The 17,514-nt window shown below is 43.1% G+C and overlaps 1 protein-coding gene across 1 annotated transcript in view; it reads right to left on the bottom strand.

Annotated features, from left to right (window-relative positions):
- Window positions 1-269: 269 nt before the first annotated feature.
- The window catches only part of LOC130172324 (collagen alpha-6(VI) chain-like), a 37,518-nt gene continuing 20,273 nt past the window's right edge, over window positions 270-17,514 (bottom strand). Inside the window, exons 15-40 of the mRNA XM_056380958.1 lie at window positions 17,313-17,384; window positions 17,135-17,161; window positions 16,977-17,021; window positions 16,398-16,451; window positions 16,028-16,090; window positions 14,795-14,860; window positions 14,375-14,428; window positions 13,723-13,758; window positions 13,581-13,643; window positions 10,562-10,624; window positions 7,925-7,987; window positions 7,597-7,659; window positions 7,451-7,501; window positions 7,250-7,285; window positions 7,054-7,116; window positions 6,907-6,969; window positions 6,716-6,751; window positions 6,586-6,622; window positions 6,378-6,389; window positions 4,674-5,167; window positions 3,574-3,664; window positions 2,349-3,002; window positions 2,134-2,221; window positions 1,904-2,043; window positions 1,039-1,089; window positions 270-689 (exon numbers count right to left, since the gene is read on the bottom strand). Coding sequence (XP_056236933.1) covers window positions 478-689; window positions 1,039-1,089; window positions 1,904-2,043; window positions 2,134-2,221; window positions 2,349-3,002; window positions 3,574-3,664; window positions 4,674-5,167; window positions 6,378-6,389; window positions 6,586-6,622; window positions 6,716-6,751; window positions 6,907-6,969; window positions 7,054-7,116; window positions 7,250-7,285; window positions 7,451-7,501; window positions 7,597-7,659; window positions 7,925-7,987; window positions 10,562-10,624; window positions 13,581-13,643; window positions 13,723-13,758; window positions 14,375-14,428; window positions 14,795-14,860; window positions 16,028-16,090; window positions 16,398-16,451; window positions 16,977-17,021; window positions 17,135-17,161; window positions 17,313-17,384 — 2,697 coding nt within the window. The 3' untranslated portion in view covers window positions 270-477. The remainder of the gene's footprint in view (window positions 690-1,038; window positions 1,090-1,903; window positions 2,044-2,133; window positions 2,222-2,348; window positions 3,003-3,573; window positions 3,665-4,673; window positions 5,168-6,377; window positions 6,390-6,585; window positions 6,623-6,715; window positions 6,752-6,906; window positions 6,970-7,053; window positions 7,117-7,249; window positions 7,286-7,450; window positions 7,502-7,596; window positions 7,660-7,924; window positions 7,988-10,561; window positions 10,625-13,580; window positions 13,644-13,722; window positions 13,759-14,374; window positions 14,429-14,794; window positions 14,861-16,027; window positions 16,091-16,397; window positions 16,452-16,976; window positions 17,022-17,134; window positions 17,162-17,312; window positions 17,385-17,514) is intronic.

The raw sequence follows: 17,514 nt of genomic DNA, 5'->3' as shown, positions 1-17,514 counted from the left end.
GCAGTGATACCACTCATGTAACTTTTAATATGAGACTTGTACAAAATATCTGATGTTGCAGTAGAAATGTCACGGATTTCAAATGAAACACACAGGCTGCTTCTCAGTTTGTCAGCTGCTGGTCTGCAGCAGAACTAGCACCTGAAGTCGTGAAGAATATAAAACCTGAAGGATTCTCTGCTGAGCACCGGTCAGACACAGTCACAAGTTTCTGAGCGCAAAAAAAAAAAAAATCACAACAATACGTGGCTCTTTTTTTGGGGGTGGGGGGGGGGGGGGTGGGGGGGGTGTGGAATAAAACATGCATGTTCAAGAAAAAAAAGAAAGGACTCTTCCTCACACAGAAGCTTGTAAATGAGCAGCTGCTGATTTTAACATTCAGTTTAAACGCTCCCGGATGTGTTCGGACTTTTCCTTGAACTCGCATGTTTTTAAAGTGTTCCTGATTCGCGGTTGGTGCAGACTGACGGGGTTTCTTCAGCCAATCTTGTTCTTGCGGCTGATGACATCTTCTCTTCCTCCTGGAGTCACACAGACGGTCTCGCACTCCCTCTGCGTCTTGAAGCGGTTCTCATTGCCGCCGCAGCCGCTGTACCAGAAGGGGGAACACCGCTGCCGGCTGCTGTTGAAGAACCACATCAGGGTGTAGTTCCTGCAGCCGCCCGCCTCGTGTCTGAGTGAACAAACATCTGGATGAAGACAGGAGAGAGAGAAGACACTTGTTACACTCAGGATGTGACTCTTCTCTTTAACATCTGGCAGGTTGTGGTGATGACATCCTCTGTATCTAAGGGACCGCACCGGGTGAATTTTATATTTGGTGAAGGCCACAGGGCTGAAACATCAGACTTTTTCTCTTCTTCATGCAGCTTGTGTGTGTGTGTGTGTGTCTGTGTGTGCGTGTGCATGTGTGTGTGTGTGCGTCTGTGCGTGTGTGTGCGTGTGTGTATGTGTGTGTGAGCGTGTGTGTGTGTGTGTGTCTGTCTGTGCGTGTGTGCGCGTGTGTGTGTGTGTGTGTGTGCATGGTTCCGTCTTTACCTTTGTAGACTGAGCTGGTCAGCTGCTGTGTCTTGTGCAGGATGTTTGAACCTGTCAGAGAAAACACAGTCATCCACAAGCTGCAGGTATTTAACACATCATCAACACATCATCACACACACACACACACACATACACATCATCACTATACTGAGTTCATTATTACAATGATATGACTCATTAACTTGGTTAAAACCAGTTTCCTGCAGTCCCCATCTTAAAGATATGGTTCTGGTGTTATTCTGTCATCTTGCACAGGTTCTTTCAGCGTTCCCAGATCCCGAACCGAGCCAGGTGAAGCAGCTGCTTCTCTGCTCCTCACCTGTGGAAACGATCTACCTGCGACTGTCAGCTCGTTTCAATCAGGGCTTCAAACAACATCACTGTTTACTGCAGCTCACCAATAAATCACATACGTAACATCTGTGCAATCTTTTGCATTTGCTTGTTGTTAATATCTTTTATGTATTTAAACACTGTTTTAATGTGTTTCCAGGCCTCTGTAAAGCACTTGCCATGTGTCTGAGTGCTGCTGTAGTAATAAACTTGCCATGCTTTTATTTTTAATACTGTCAACAAATCCCATCTGTAGATCCGAACCAACAGTCAACACTCTCTGACCTCCCTCCTCTGTCTCTGTCTCTCAGCTCCAAAATTATTGGTTCCCATTGAAAATATATTAGTTCCATTAAAACAAATTCTCGGTAATTTCCTGAACCAGCTGCTCAATGAAGTTTTTAAAAACAAACAGCAGCGCTGTGTGTGTGTGTGTGTGTGTATGTGTGTGTGTGTGTGTGTGTTTGTATGTGTGCGTGTGTGCGTGCGTGTGTGCGTGTGTGTGTGTGTAAAATGAAGTGGGAGTTACCATTGATGTAGTGTCCTAAGACTGGACTCTGGCCTCTCGTCAAACCGTGGATGAGTCTGGTCTGACTCTCTCCTCCTTGTGTCTGAAGCCTTTGCTCCGGCTCGTCTGCCACCCACTCATCAGGCTCTGCCGACCCCTGACTGGACACACAGCAGCCAAATTTCACCCATTCATCTTCATTAATGGTCACATGTTTCTGTGAAACCCTGAGCTGTGAGTGAATGAATTACCCCTCTGAGAAGACTTGTCCTCCCCCCAGAGGGGCCAGCTGACCGCAGGTCGGTTTTATTGATGGAGGAGGATATGTGTTCATTCCCTCTGAAATAAACACAGGACAAAGACATTCACGTTTGTTGGAGAATATGTAAAGTGAAGTGGATGATCTCTCGAGCTGCAGACTAACAGACAGACAGTATGACTGATTGAATCTGGAGTCTGGTCTCACTGTTGAGGGCAGAGAGGAAGACTCTGAAGAAGCGCTGGGCGTAGCCCTGCTCGTCGGCCTTCAGTCTGCCCACGTGGATCAGGTGCTGCTGGACAGGCAGACTGGCCAGCTCCTCCACCTCCGTCCGGATGTATCGATCGCCCACCGCCACCACAAACAGCGCCACCCCCTCACACTTGGCCTTCTGGGAGATGTACTTCAGGATGACCCGGTCGGTGTAAGCCGTCTCTGTGCCCACGACGACCATCATCACCCTCCTCCTGCGGGGCTGGCTGGCCTTCATGAGCACCTCCCTCAGGGTGAACTCCAGCGTCTGTCCCAGAGCCGAGGAGCCGCCCTGCTGCCGCATGTTCTGGATCAGGTGTCTCCTCATCATGTTGTGGTCCTGGTAGGTCTGGAATCCAAACTCCACCTTGGGAGCCCGGGTGCCGCTCTGCTGGACGACAGCCACCCGGGCCTGGTGGTCGACTCGGCGGGGCTGGGGGCTAACGACCAGCTGCTCCACCACAGAGCCCAGCAGCTGCTGCATGCCAGCGTACTCATCAGCCTGCATCTCCCTGGAGCTGTCCACCACCATGACCAGGTCCATATCCACCTCCTGAGGCTGCACTGGCTTCTGGAGGAAGGAGCATCGCTCTGAATACTTGCAGGGGTCTGAAGACACGACAGAGTATCGAGAACAGCTGGTTAGAAAATGACTCCTGATGTGACAACTATGACCGCCCTTAAACCTCATGTAAAGACACTATACATTTCACTGCTGCTGCCCCAAAACCCCCTTAGTGGGATCCCTGATGATGTGTGCTGCAGCTAGTGTCTACCAAAAGTCTGCATGTGAGGTGTTTAGGGGACATCTGTAAATTGTACTATTAGTCTGCATGTGAGGAGGTTCTTCCATGGGCTTCTTTTCTTCCCCAGAGTCTAGTATCACCACTGGTTTGGTCTAGGATATGTGCGTGGTACCACTGTCACTGTGACACAGAAGCTGAAAGCAAAACATCTTCATTTCAACCCTGAACCTGAAATCCCAACAAATCCTGAGGACAGTGACAGACAAGAGACTGTGCACAAATGGCTGATCTGAGTTTCTTTAGCAGATGTCTGGCCTCAATCTCACACTTTAATCACTTCGTTATCACAACCTATAAAAGACAAACACACATAAATGACGCACATCTCTGATAACATTGCCAGTGATATAGTTGATAAGAGTGTGAGTGCTCACCGTAACAGATTGCACATTGCTTGACATCCCTTAAGTCAATATCCATGTTTTCCCCCAGCACTTTGAAGATGAAGTGTCTCGAGTCATCAACCTGAGATGAAAGAGAGGCTGTCATTATTTATTTCTTCAGCATTGGTAAGAGGACATATTACCACAGGAGACATTAGGTAAGTAGGGCTTAACGCTGGAGACACATTTCTGGCAGCAAACGTAAATATAATCAAAAGTGACTAAGTGCAAAGGGAGTTGAATTCAGTTAGAATATGAAGGTCAAGGAAGCTCCCAAAGAGCTCCCCCCTTTGATTCACTGAATCTGCTGAGAAAAATGTTGATGATGAAGATGGGAGGACAAAGATTTAAAACAGTCCAAGACAACTGTGAACACAAATCTTCAGCAGTGCATTAGGAGTCGAAATAAACGTGGAGTGTTATAGTTGCTGTTTTTATCCCATGTGTCATAGTGGAAGACGAACAATGCAACATCTGGGATGCCTCCAAATGTCCCCCTGCAATCTCTTGTCTAGCTTGACAACTTCTATGATGTTTCCTTTGATGCTGAGTGATAGGAGCACAGAGAGCTCATCAACTGGAACGCCCTTCCTGGATGCCTATGAGTCCTATCCAAGTCACAGCAGCAGTGTACGCTGGGACCTTCTTACCTAATGTCTTGAAAAGAAGAATATCCTGCACACTTCTCTCGCTCAGGGTCACAATTTATTGATCATCCTAACGATTCGGTCTCTCTCACACAATGAATCTTTGCACCACTGTGACACAGTCAGTCTTAAAATGTAGCCTCAGAATGATGCGGGGCCTAGAATTGGGACACAGCCAACATCAGCTGTACTCCAGTCCAGAGAGCAGGGGTGATGCGCTATAGTGATCTGGTAACGACCAAAAATACCAGAGGAATAATCTGGGCATTTATCAGTTTAATTATGAACTTCAGGTGAGACAAGAGTTCTGCTCACGTCATAGTGTGTGTTAGTGCAGCTGGTGTTACCACAAGGGGCAGGGAAAGAGGCTTTCTGATGTACACATGACACTTGAAGTGGCTGAGCGTCAAACCAGTTTATCAGCTGCTGATTAGAAAAACCTACCTCCATGGCTCGAAGAATGCCTGGAGCATTTTGCAGAGAGATGACTGCTGGTAAAATGTTAGAAGCTCTGTACTCCATCATGGCGGTAACAATGTCTTTAACATCATGGGATGGCCCACCAGTGAAAAATACTGCCACCTTCCTCATCATCCTTCCTGCTCGGACACGTTTGAACACGTTCTGACCCACAAAGCGCATGGCGGCCCCCAGCTGGTGCCGGTCACCTGTGCGTCCCCGGGTGATTTTCTTCACAGACTCGGTCAATTGATTTATATGGCTGTAGTCCTGGAAGCGGATCAGGTACTTGGTGTGGGTGCTGTATCCCACCACTGCAACCCGGGCACCTCTTGGACAGTTGCTCTGGGAGATGATGATGCCCTTCAGCAGAGAGAGGAGAGCACTGCGCTGCTTCTCGAAGGCAGTTTCGCTCACCTCTTCAGACATGTCCAGAGCAAACACCAGCTCTGTGGGGAAGACTGGGCACTCTGATCGATCTGAAGGAGTTGATGAGAGAATTGGAGGAAAAGTAAAACTACTATACAAATACAACCCAGAATCCTTAAACTGGTAAAGGTATAGTCAGACTGAGCAACACGCTGCAACACAAATACAAAAGCCACAACACAAATACAAAAGCAACACCCAAATACAAAAGCATTAATACGAATACAAAAGCATTAACAAGATAAATACAAAAGCAACAACACAAATACAAAAGCAACAACACAAATACAAAAGCAACAACACAAATACAAAAGCCACAACACAAATACAAAAGCAATACCCAAATACAAAAGCAATAATACGAATACAAAAGCATTAACAAGAATACAAAAGCAACAAGATAAATACAAAAGCAACAACACAAATAAAAAAAGCAACAACACAAATACAAAAAGCAACAACACAAATACAAAAACAACAACACAAATGTAAATTCAGCCACGACAGAGGTGAGCAGTGAGTCTGTAATTGGTCCAGATTGCTGGGAGACTGTTTTTGCTACCGGATAAGCACAAGTTTTTTTGGGGAAGCATTTTGTGTGAACCAGGGACTCACTGCTCAGACCATTTGCCTACTTGGCATGCACCCTAACCACTCCGCTATGAATACTTGTAACTAAAGTGTAAAGTTCAGAGCTCATGGTCCAGAAACACCAAGATCAAGATGTGACACAAGATCTGATGTGATGTGACCAAACAGAGACATGATAGGGATGAAGGTTTATCAAACTGCATCTGGATCTAGGATTTAAATATATGATATTACTTATTTATGTAAGTGGAAATGGGGCCTCATACTTATGTATTTTACATAACTGAAAAACATGATTTAAAAACGCAGTTCGACCACTTTTAAAAGACTTTGTACAATTTCTACATAATTTAAATATATATCTTACAACTCACTTCTCTGAGACAGAAACTTAGTGTAGATGAATCAAAGCCTTTCTTATATCACTGAACTACACTAACAGTAATTTGTCTACACAGAGTGATAGGAGAGCCTGATGTCACTGCCAACCTCCATCCAAAACCAACAGTTACTGACGTGAAAACTGACTTCAACAGAACAGGGGTGAGAGCTGTTGATGTTTGCCTGATGCTCTCACTCGTTTGGCAGCTCAAAAGTAACTCTTACAACTCAAACTTTGTGCTGTACTCACCATGATTGTTCCAAGTGAGAAAACAGAGACATACATACCAGAACAACAAGCTGTGTGGAGGAGAAAAATCATCTTTAGAGCTCAGCTGGTCTGTACATTTTGCAGTTTGTTCTCATTTTGATGTTGCAGAAATCGATCAAAAAGGTAAAGGTTTGTATTCACAACACTCAGAAAAGAGAATCCATGAAGACACTCAAATACAAATCTGGGCTTAAATGTTTGCATTTATATTTTCTGAATACTTACCACAGTTGTCTCTGATTAAGTTGACCAGCTGACACTCCTGACAACAGAAGAGATGTCGTGTAACATAACACAGTATCATATATAATTTATCTCAGTTTTGGCAGGTGAAGTGAATTTAAAGTGGACTTACAGTATGGCTACTGTTTCCAGGAGAACCTCGGGGACCCTGGATGGAGGGAAAGGAGAAATCAGTGTCACAATTATTTACATAGTGAAGATGCCTCAGACGCCTGCTGACAGCGTATAATTTATTTATTTTATTTTATTACTGACTGATTCTCCTGCTGCTCTGATGGTGGTGTGGTTTGATTCCACTCTTACCATGTGTCCTTTAGGACCCAGGCCTCCAGGATCGCCTGGTCCTCCTGGTGTGCCGGAGTTCCCCTGGGTTGATCACACCAGAAATAAAAGTCAAATGTGATGCAAAAGCACAGTAAATTAAAAAATAAAACCAAATCATTCACTCACGTCCCGACCGTCGTTCCCTTTTTTTCCTGGATAACCTTTGGTTCCATTCAGACCATCTTCACCCTGAACACCAGAAAACACAATGGAAACTCAAATCTGAACATTTTAAACTCTGACATGCTTCTTGTTTTTCATTTTGTGACTTCAGGGTTGTGTATGATTCAGATATCAATTCTCATAAAATGGACGGACTCACCAGTAAACCAGGGTATCCAGGAAAACCAGGATCTCCCTGTATAGAGAAGGAAAGAATTTATATCCATCTGCGGGTCATAGAGCTGTCAAGAGCATTTTCTAGATTGTTAGGCATCTGTTTTTGTGAGGATGTGATGAGGAGGCTGGAACTAAATTTGCAATAAAATTATGAAATATTTTAAGTCCATCATGTTGGCTCTACCTTGGCACCTTTGGTTCCTGGAGGTCCATAACCATCTCTACCATCCTGACCCTGAAACAGAGCACAGCCAGTCAGTCTGAGTCACTTTAAATATACGCTTTATATCAAAAAATATTTACAAACACAGCAAACGTTCAGCTCCCTACCGGCTGTCCTCTGGGTCCCCGTGGCCCTGGAGAGCCCTTCACGCCCGGATCTCCCGGTTGACCCTACAACAGAAACAACAACAGAAAGTCTAAACCTTCTCTGGAATTCACCAACATTTAAAAAAAAAAAAAAATCACATTATCACTCATTTTATTTTACTGAATTATATTCTAAATGTTTTAAAACCTTTTAGTAAATAAATAGTAAAAAATAACTGACAGAGACACCTTGAACTCTTTGTTAGCTAAGAGCTATCACAGCCAGATGTAATGCTAATCTTCTAGTCTGAACATGATGTGATCAGGCACAAGAAATGATGTCACACACCTTCTGACCATTTGGGCCGTGACGTCCAGGTGTTCCTGGTTCTCCGGGTCCTCCATGTTTACCCTGCAGGGAAACTCACAGCAGAGCTGAAACTACCAAACTGTTCATTATAGTCACATGGTACAAACCCTGAACCTGGAGGGCAATGAGATGATACCAGAAGTTGTGTGAGGGAAGGATCAATATTCAAATCAGTACTTCTGTACCATATTTAACTTTGTGATGTCACAATGAAACCCACCGTCAACCTTTTTTTGTTGTTTAGTTGTTTATGAACAACACAGTACCAAGTGGCCAATCCATCACTAAGCTAACAGCTATAAGACAGAACTAGAATGGCCGCATCACGAGTGTATGTTTATGTGTATGCTTGGCCAAACTTCAAGAATTCATTCACTAATTATGATAAAATAAACTTCATACCTTTTATTACAGTTGGCACGACATTAAGTATATGAGTCTCCAGACATGGATGTAACCACCAAAACCTAATCTGTTCATCGAAGTACTCCAGCAAAGTTTTCCAGCTCCTCCTGGAGGATCCTGGGGTGTTCCCAGACCAGATGAGATATATAATCTCTCCAGTGAGTTCTGGGTTGACCCCGAGGTCTCCTATCAGTTGGACGTACCTAGAAAGAAGACCAGTGGAAGGTGTCCAGGAGGAGGCATCCTTACCAGATGCCTGAATCACCTCAACTAGCTCCTTTTGAAGTGAAGGAGCAGCGACTCTACTCCCTGCTTCCTCTGGATGTCTGAACTTTCGGTAAGTATTTACAGCTCATGACCGTAGCTGAGGGTCAGAACAAAGATCAACTGGTAAATCGAGCGCTTTGCCTTCCGGCTCTGCTCCCTCTTCACCACAATGGTCCGGTACAACTTCCACTTTACTGCTGGTGCTCCACCCATCCCCCTGCCCATCTCCCGCTCCATCTTAGCTTCACTTGTGAACAAGACCCCGAGACACAGGAACTCCTTACTTGGGGCAGAAACAATCCCAATCTGAGCAAAGAGCAATCCACTGTTTTCTGGCAGAGAACCATGACCTCAGACTTGGAGGTGCTGACTTTCATCCCAACCACTTCACACTTGGCTGCAAACAGGCCAAGTACATGCTGAAGGTCACAGTCTGATGACGCCAGCAGAACCACATCATCTGCAAATAGTAGGGAGGGAATTCTGAGGGTCCCAAACCGGACACACTCCTCTCCCTGTCCATGAAAATCACAAACAGGATGTTGAGGATTTCATCACTGACCATCGTCCACCAGTTGGCCAGTAGGCCACAATCTGTTACCTGTGGTTGACTTCGCCATGGGTCACTCAGAAACCAGTCAGCCAATCAGAAAAGAGGCTCAGAGACTCCAGTGAGATGTTTTTTGGAACCACAAACATATCCTCTGATGAAAACACTTCAAGTAATCCACAGGAGGTGTAAACTCTGAAGAAGCAGAGCACAATAAAACTAAGTGTTTGAGCTGATAATTGAGCCCAACTGTATTCAAATAATGGTCCATACTACCACTTGTAATTGTCCTGCTCTGCTGTTACTGCTGCTGGCTCTGTGCACCAGGTTACTGGAACAGTGTTGTAATTACAAACAGATCCAGTGTGAGATGACGCAGCAGCAATGAAACACACATCAAACAATGAAAAGGATATAGAAATAAAAATAAATGAAAAGTGTTTTTGTCAGTCAGAATCTAATGACTAATGAATCTTTATTTTCACCACATTCTGTCATGGTTTGCCCTCAGAGGACATTTTTGTTTGAACACTTTTTGTCTCATTTCCTGTTTTATTTTGAATTACTTCCCTTGTGTGTCTTGTGTTTATTTTACTTCCTGTCTTTGTCCTGTTTCCCTCCTTGTTGACTGTCTCCCCTCACTAATTTGTTTCACCTGTGTTCAATCACCTGTGCCTCCCTTGTGTCTATTTACTGTCTTTGCTCCCCTGAGACCTGACCTGAGACCTGAGCGGGACTGAGTCTAAATTTTTCAGTCTAATTAGGTCCTGTTGTATTGCTGCTGATCTAAGGTCTATGTCATTATGTCTAATTATGTCCATGTCTAATAATAAGCTCTGATCATGTGCAGACCAGCACCTCCACATTACTGAGGTGTATTTCTATTATTTGCAAGTTTTGTTTTTTGCCTATTACAGCCCCCCTCTCCTGTCTCTGTGACCTACAGTTTGATTTTCATTTCAGTGTAATATCAGTGATATATATATACACCCTTTAGATCAGAGGCCACCTAGCATACTCTGGAACACTGTTCTGTTTACGCAGCTTTGCTGAATAGTTGTGACACATTTACAATGTCGACCAACATGGCGAGTATGAATATACGTCGAGAAGGAACTGTAGCATGTGATGGATTCATAGACACAAGCTTGTATGATGTTTCCAGATGCTTCCTCACAGCATTTTGTCCTGTTGTATTGTATTATTGTGACAGGCAGGTTTAGACTGGATTCAGCTCTTTGTCTTAAATCAATACTGACATGCTTCTATGTGAACTGTGATCAGTGATTTCAGTGTAAAAAGAGAGAATCTGTGTAAAAGTAAATTGTAATGTTCAGCTGGAGACAACATGAGACTTCAGCTTCTACACAGTGGGATGATGATGAGGTACTGACCTGAGGTCCAGGAAATCCAGAGATTCCTTTCGGCCCTGGGCCACCGTCGGGCCCTCGGCGTCCCTGCAGAGACAACATGCACTGGTTTAGGACGGTACTGCAGAATACACTGGAAAAACAGTTAGACATCTTCCCCATGTAATGATAATTGTGGCTGCTGTTCATCTCAACTTGATGACAAACGTTCCCACCGATCAGTCATCTTATTCAGTAAGTCCACATGCACTGAACCAAGCAGGTGACTGAGAGCTCACACAAGAGAGAGTGTGATGAGGACAGACTGTTGGACGAGGACGGACCGAGCAGAGCTTTTCCTGAACTCAGTAAAGACTCAGCTCTTCAGTGGTGTGGTGGAATTAACTTATTGAGACTTGTTGAGGTGACTGTGTGTAATTATCTCCCTGTTTGTCCTTTGCTCACATTCATACAAAACCAGGAATAGGCTTCTTATACAGAGAAAGAAACGTAAACTTAAATGCACAAGTTTCAGTGAGGTGTGCACAGGTGTGAATGAGCTTGATGACAAAAGTAAAAACTAGACTAAAATATGTTTAAATTTGTCTAAACCCTGAAAGGCTGGAGTCTGAAGAACTGGTTTCTCTATAGAGCTTCTAATTTTATTATTTTTTGCTGTTATTTTTTATCCACCATTTATTGCTGATTGTGTATCCTGCCTATCAAAGTCACATACAGACTTTGGACCATTTCATTTTTCCTTTTAGGGTTTTAGGTATTTTGTTGGCTGACATTTTATTTTGTACCTGCAGTGACTGGACCCTTATTGAAGCTTATTCGGATGTCCCGTTTTCACCCATTACTATTATTATGTTTGTATACTTATACTCTATGTTTTATTTCTGATTTGTGTGAAATAAATTAAATTAAATTAAATGCCTTCTGGTGTCTTCCAGCTGCAAATTTGCACGTGTTAATTAGAAACCTGGTAACATGGGTGGAAGCCTCTCTATACCAGCTCAGCATTGACATGTTAGCATGCTGATGCTAGCATGGCTGCAGGATCAACACAACAGATGGTGTCACCTCCCAGTTTTAGTCCGTTCATTCTTGCTGGCTGGTACATAGCCTATAGTTGATGATTATTTTCCACAGAAACATTCCCACACACAGTGAAAGCTGTGATCTAACAGCGGGAGAACCAGAAAGAAGAATTGTAACTTTCATTGGCATCATGGTCCAAGAGTTTTTCTTCTCTCCTGATTCAAAGCCCCACAGAGACGCATGATTTCCTTTTTCATATGCAGCTCCACTGAAATTCCATGGAAGTCTGTAAATCAGCCAGAGCAGACCACAGCCAAACCACAACAAAACCTCTGAACCATGCACTGATCGGAGAGCTACCGCCTCTCCATTCATTCTTGTATTGGGCCTTGTTGTTCTGTGACTGTGTGAATGACACATCTGTGTGTTTGGCAGAAGGAAAAATGTTTGCAGCTGCAGTAAATGAATCTTTGGGAATTTCTTCGGGTCCCTGCTGAATCAAACACAGTCCAGTTTGGTTATGGACACTTGTTTTTGCTGAGTTGGTGAAATGAAACAGAGACTGAGGGTAAAGTCCTGTGTAACCATCATCTGTTGGAGTTCAGTGGACAGGGTATGAAATATCATAAACCATTAACTGAGCATTAAGCCCTGAAATCACATTCACAGACGAGAAGGATATAACCACTACACTGCTAATAATAACAATAATATAAGTTACGATGTTAAGACTTAATGTGTTCTTTATAGTGCCAGAGGAGATACAAAGTTTTTTTTAACTTTTTATTTTTGCTTTAGAAAGTCTGAGAAAAATAACTTGTTTATCTTTACCTTTTTTTCTTATATTGAGTTCTTTGATTAAGCATCACCTGTTCTCCATGTTCCCCTCTTTATGTTTATCATTGATCTTTATTCATCTCCTCACTGCCAAATAAATTAGCTTTACCAATCACGTCTGGTTATGTGGATTCCATTTTAGTGAGCAGATACATGGGGGAGTGGGGGGGTGACGTCACAGAGGCTTTGTGTTCATTGTCATGGTTTGCCGTGGCAGACACTTTTTTGTAGTTGGTTTCCTTGTGTGTCTCAGTGTTTTTACTTCCTGTCTTGGTCCTGTTTCTCTGTGTGGTGATTGTCTGCCCCGCCCTAACGTGTTTCACCTGTGTTCAATCACCCTTGCCTCCCTTGTGTCTATATAGTCTTTGTGCTCCGGTTCGTCTGTTGATCTCTGGCTTTTCCTTGATCTGTTCATGTTGCCTGTTCGTGGCTCCTGTTGTCATCCCCTGTGGTTACCTGTGCTTGTGTTGTAAGTTCTTTAGTTTATTAAACATTCTGCACCGTCTCCCTTGTGTTGGCTGCATTTTGGGTCGAGCCTCATCTACATGACAGTGACAGATCCTGACATCCATCTTTATTTGTAACTAATGACGTTGAACATGGTGTAAATATTAAACCTGCTGAACACCAGGATGTGAGTGTTATGACACACTCCCAGCACAGCTGTGTCTGAGACAACACATGGGAAACAGCAGTAGCTGTGTCACTTGGAAACGAACAAAAACAAAAACCCAACAAGCTCTACACCGTCACGAAAATACACTGAAAGAAGACAAACAAGATGAAGAAAACGGTGTCGCCACAATCGGACAAACACAACAGGAACCTCTGGATGACAATCAAAAATGAGCTGATGTTGGTTTTAATCGACCTCACTCCGTGGCCCCAGGTTTGTTTGAGATACTGGCTACACACTTCTAGCATTGTCCTTTCACTAATTATTAGCATGCTGATCAGAAAAAACTCTTTATTGTGTTGTTTCAGATTAGCGGTGTTCCTGTGTTTGCTTGTATATTCTGAATTGGCAGTGCATTCTTGTGTTTTGTCTGTTTCCCTTTTCTTAAGTTGCCACCACATAAAACCTTTTTACTGAAACCCATGAACTGAAGTGTCAGATACAGAGATGAAGGTACAGTGGAGGAGAGAGAGAGGGGAACTTCAAAATGTTTGTCTGATCACTCACCTGTGTACCAGCAGCACCTGGGCTTCCCGGGAGTCCACTGAGTCCTGGCTCTCCAGGTGCACCCTGCAAAATGAGAAGAAAGAGTAAAAAGGGTCTTTCAGGGAAATAAAGCAGAAATATACATGAAAAAGGTTGTTCCTACCTTCACTCCAGGAAGACCTCTTCTCCCATCTGGACCCTGAACAGCAAAAAACAAAATTTAATGCAAGAAGTTGCAGATATTTGACGTGTGATGTATCATTCACTGCCAATATTAACATAGACATGGACAACACAGAAGACAGAGCCGAAAAATTCTCATTTGACGGGTTTATAGAGGCTGTGAGTTTTCTCTGCTGCTGTCGTGGTTTCCTGTCAGCAGCAGGTGGAGGTAACTGTCTCTTGACAACACTGAGTGCAAAACTAATTTTAGAGTCAGCTATTGTCTGCAGTCATAATCATTAGACAATAACAACAAAAAAGATCTATATATCTAATGCAGATGTTTACATTTATCTTTTAATAATACTTTATGAATGTATTCTTCCAGCTGCTTCAGTAAATCTCATTTATTGACAAGTAGGATTTTGCATTATGAGGAATTTGCTTTGGTGGATAACAATAAAACGAGCAAAATACCGAGGCAGCCATCTTGAAACTTAATCAACTCAATAAAAGCCTGAAACCATTGCAGCCAGAGGTGGAGGAAGACATCTGTAGACATATATATAAACAAAGGGATGTACTGTAGGCGTGTACAGACAAATACAGTACATGTTTATCTGATAGGAGAAAATGGGGGTCTGAAATCTTACCGGGTTTCCAATGACCCCCCCCTCACCTGGCCGCCCATCTGGTCCAGGTGTACCCTGTGGATTTAAATACATTGTGATGAATACAAGTATTTATATAATTATACTGTAATATAATTCTTGAAAGGGAGATGTCCAAACCCTGAATAGCAGACTAATGGGACAGTACCAACAGTACTTTAAGGTTTTGAAGAAGTTCCCTTTTACTAAAAACATGGACGTGATGCTTAAGCACCAGTTCTGGTTCTGACAAGTTCTACGGAGCTCAGTCTCTATCTTCAGACCACCATGAGTCTTTCTGACAGAAATGCTCTCTGGGTTTTGGACACAGTTCCTGTTCTTTGACTTCCCTATCAAAGAATGGAAGTAAAATAACCATAACCTTGTATTCTTCATAAACTTGCATTGTGTGAGGTTTCTTACCGGTAAACCTGGGTTGCCCCGGTGTCCTTTGGGTCCTGGGACATTGTTGTCATTACCCGGTTCACCCTGTCAGCCAAAACACAAACACACATTCTAATCATTTTGATCACACAGTAATACTTAGGTCTATTTTAACTTGAACCTCCAACCTTCACGCTACCTTTGACTTTTGAGGCTGAGGTATTAAAACCATCTCCATCACTTATGAATCAGAGTGTGTGACTGACTGAATCACCCTCGTCATAATGTCAGCAACTGTTGTTCTTCCGTTTGCCTGATCATATATAAAGCAAGACACTCTGGGAGTCCTTTCAGAGAACAACCATGCGACATGAATGAAAGAGACTTGATTCATCACATCCAGTCTGTGATCTTTCAAAAAAAGAATTTCTTTTACAAGCTTCCAGCTGTGACCGCTTTCTAACAGAAGACAGGGCAGATACTAGATTTAACAGCGTTTTATAATAACCTTGTGAGTGTGATGTCACTGTAGAGACAACGTCAATAAACAGAGCTGAAAAGCAAATGTGTCTGTGCATCACTGATATGGAGAATCTGCCAAGAACAAGAAGGATCTCCTTGTTTCTCTTTTAGCTTTTTTCTCAAGATGCTCCAGAACGATTCATCTGGGATCGATTATGATAGCATTCATGTAAAATCCCTTAACGTAAACAGGATAAGATGAGAGTCTTTTATTGGTCCCACTATGGGGAAATTTACATGAATTTCTACATGTCATATATTTTTCCTTTATACTGAAATAATGTGGAGTTGATGTGGAACCAGGCTGTTTATTGATCACAAATCAAATATGTCAATAATGTGTAACAGAAAACTCTGCCTAGATCTGATAGACATGATCCAATAATATCTGTGTTGAGATCTGGGGTTACTACCGGCGTCATGACTCTAAACCTCTTTATTTGTTTTGATCAAGTTTTGTTTCGAGGGGTTAATAGTGCTGAAATGCTGCACTTGAAGCCTGTTAGCTAGCACGCCTCTTTTCTCACTTCAAGACAAAAAGTAATTGGCTGCCAAGTCCACAGACCTTCTATGAGTAACTAAAAAACTTTACATTATGTGGACGGTCTTGGAAGTTACAGATGCATCAAATGTAATTTGTTTTTTCCAATGAACTCAAACAAGTATATATGAGTGGGAAGCTGGCGAGGGATCATGCTCTTGTGATTGTGTCTGCAGTGGTGGGATGCACTGGTTCATCTTGGAACTCACCGGATCTCCTCTCAGTCCTCGATCTCCTTTCAGTCCAGGCTGCCCTCTGATACCCGGGATACCCTGAAGACGACAGTTCAACGCGTCAGATATCAACGCCTCTGAGCTTCACAGCGTCATCACAGCGCAATGAGCCAATCAGTGTGGACCACTAAGGAGCTATTCCACTGAATTACAAGACAACATAATGTAACTAAACATAGCAAAAGTATTGGAAACAACAATAAGAGTGGAAAGAAGAAAATCATACTACCACAAAATGTCCGTTATTTTTTCTGCTGTGCATTTAAAATAAACAAATATGGAGACAGAGGCAGATATCAGTCCCACCATGAAGGGAAATAAAAATCTTATATATAAATTTTGTTACTGGGTTTCCTGCGTTTCCTCTCTGTCCTTTAAGTCCGTCTGTTCCCGTAGATCCCTGAAAACACAACAACAGAAACAGCTCAGCTCTGAGAACCTAAAAAACCTGCTGCTAGTTAATGCAGCTCTATTTATTTATTTATATTTTCTTCTTCTTCTGTGTTTTATTTGAAGTGAAGATATAAAAACCATCTCAGTGTAGTTTTACATCTCCTCTCTCAGGCTTCGCTCTGGAGCTGTAGTAAGTGTAGTTTTACATCATACAAAGAAACCAAATCCTGCGAGGATTGGATGGAGGGTCCAGGTGGGCGGGGCTTGGTGACTGCCTTGTTGTGACATCACAAATTCACCTGGAAGTCCTGATGGCTGGTTTTAAGGCTCAGTTTCTGAATACAGGCTGTGTGCATTTCTCTGTGGACTGAGGCTTTGATACTTTCACAGTATTAATATAGAAGCTAGACCTGATCTATAATCAATCTACACATGGACAGAGACCTTTACACTGGAGGAGCTTTAAAATATTAAAAATATCAACAAATCAATGTATTTATCAGAGAGGAAAAGATAAACTGAACAGACGTACCTGCTCTCCGTCGACTCCGTCCAGTCCCTCTTCTCCGTTGTCCCCCTGCAGCATTGGAGGACAGTCCTCTGTTAGTGCGACTGTCTAAACTGAACTCTTCACTAAATGCTTCATGTCACTTCTTTGGTTTTACATTCGTGCAGGTGTGAGTCACTCACCCTGTTGCCTGAGATGCCTCGGGAGCCCTGCAAAGACACAACACAACACATCAACAACATCTGACATGTTTTATACACTCTTACTATCATAAGCAGGTTTCTGGGTCTCATGGGAAACAAGTATTTGCATCAAATAAAATGTCACAGCTCTTCTCAGTAGGATTGAGCTGTACTGTACCTTCAGTCCACTGACTCCAGGACAGCCCTGCAGGCCCGGAGGTCCAGGAGGTCCTGGAGGCCCTCGCTCGCCCTGCAACAACAAACAAATTGAGCAGTCATCATCATCATCATCATCATCATCATCATCATCATCATCATCATCAAAAACCAAGACTCTAAAAAAACTATACAACACTTGCTGCACTGCGGAGCCCTGCCTA

Source organism: Seriola aureovittata, chromosome 7 (assembly GCF_021018895.1).
Source record: "Seriola aureovittata isolate HTS-2021-v1 ecotype China chromosome 7, ASM2101889v1, whole genome shotgun sequence".
Lineage (NCBI taxonomy): Eukaryota > Metazoa > Chordata > Actinopteri > Carangiformes > Carangidae > Seriola > Seriola aureovittata.
The sequence above is the reverse complement of the archived record's forward strand: the minus strand, read 5'-3'. Positions and strand labels throughout refer to the sequence as shown.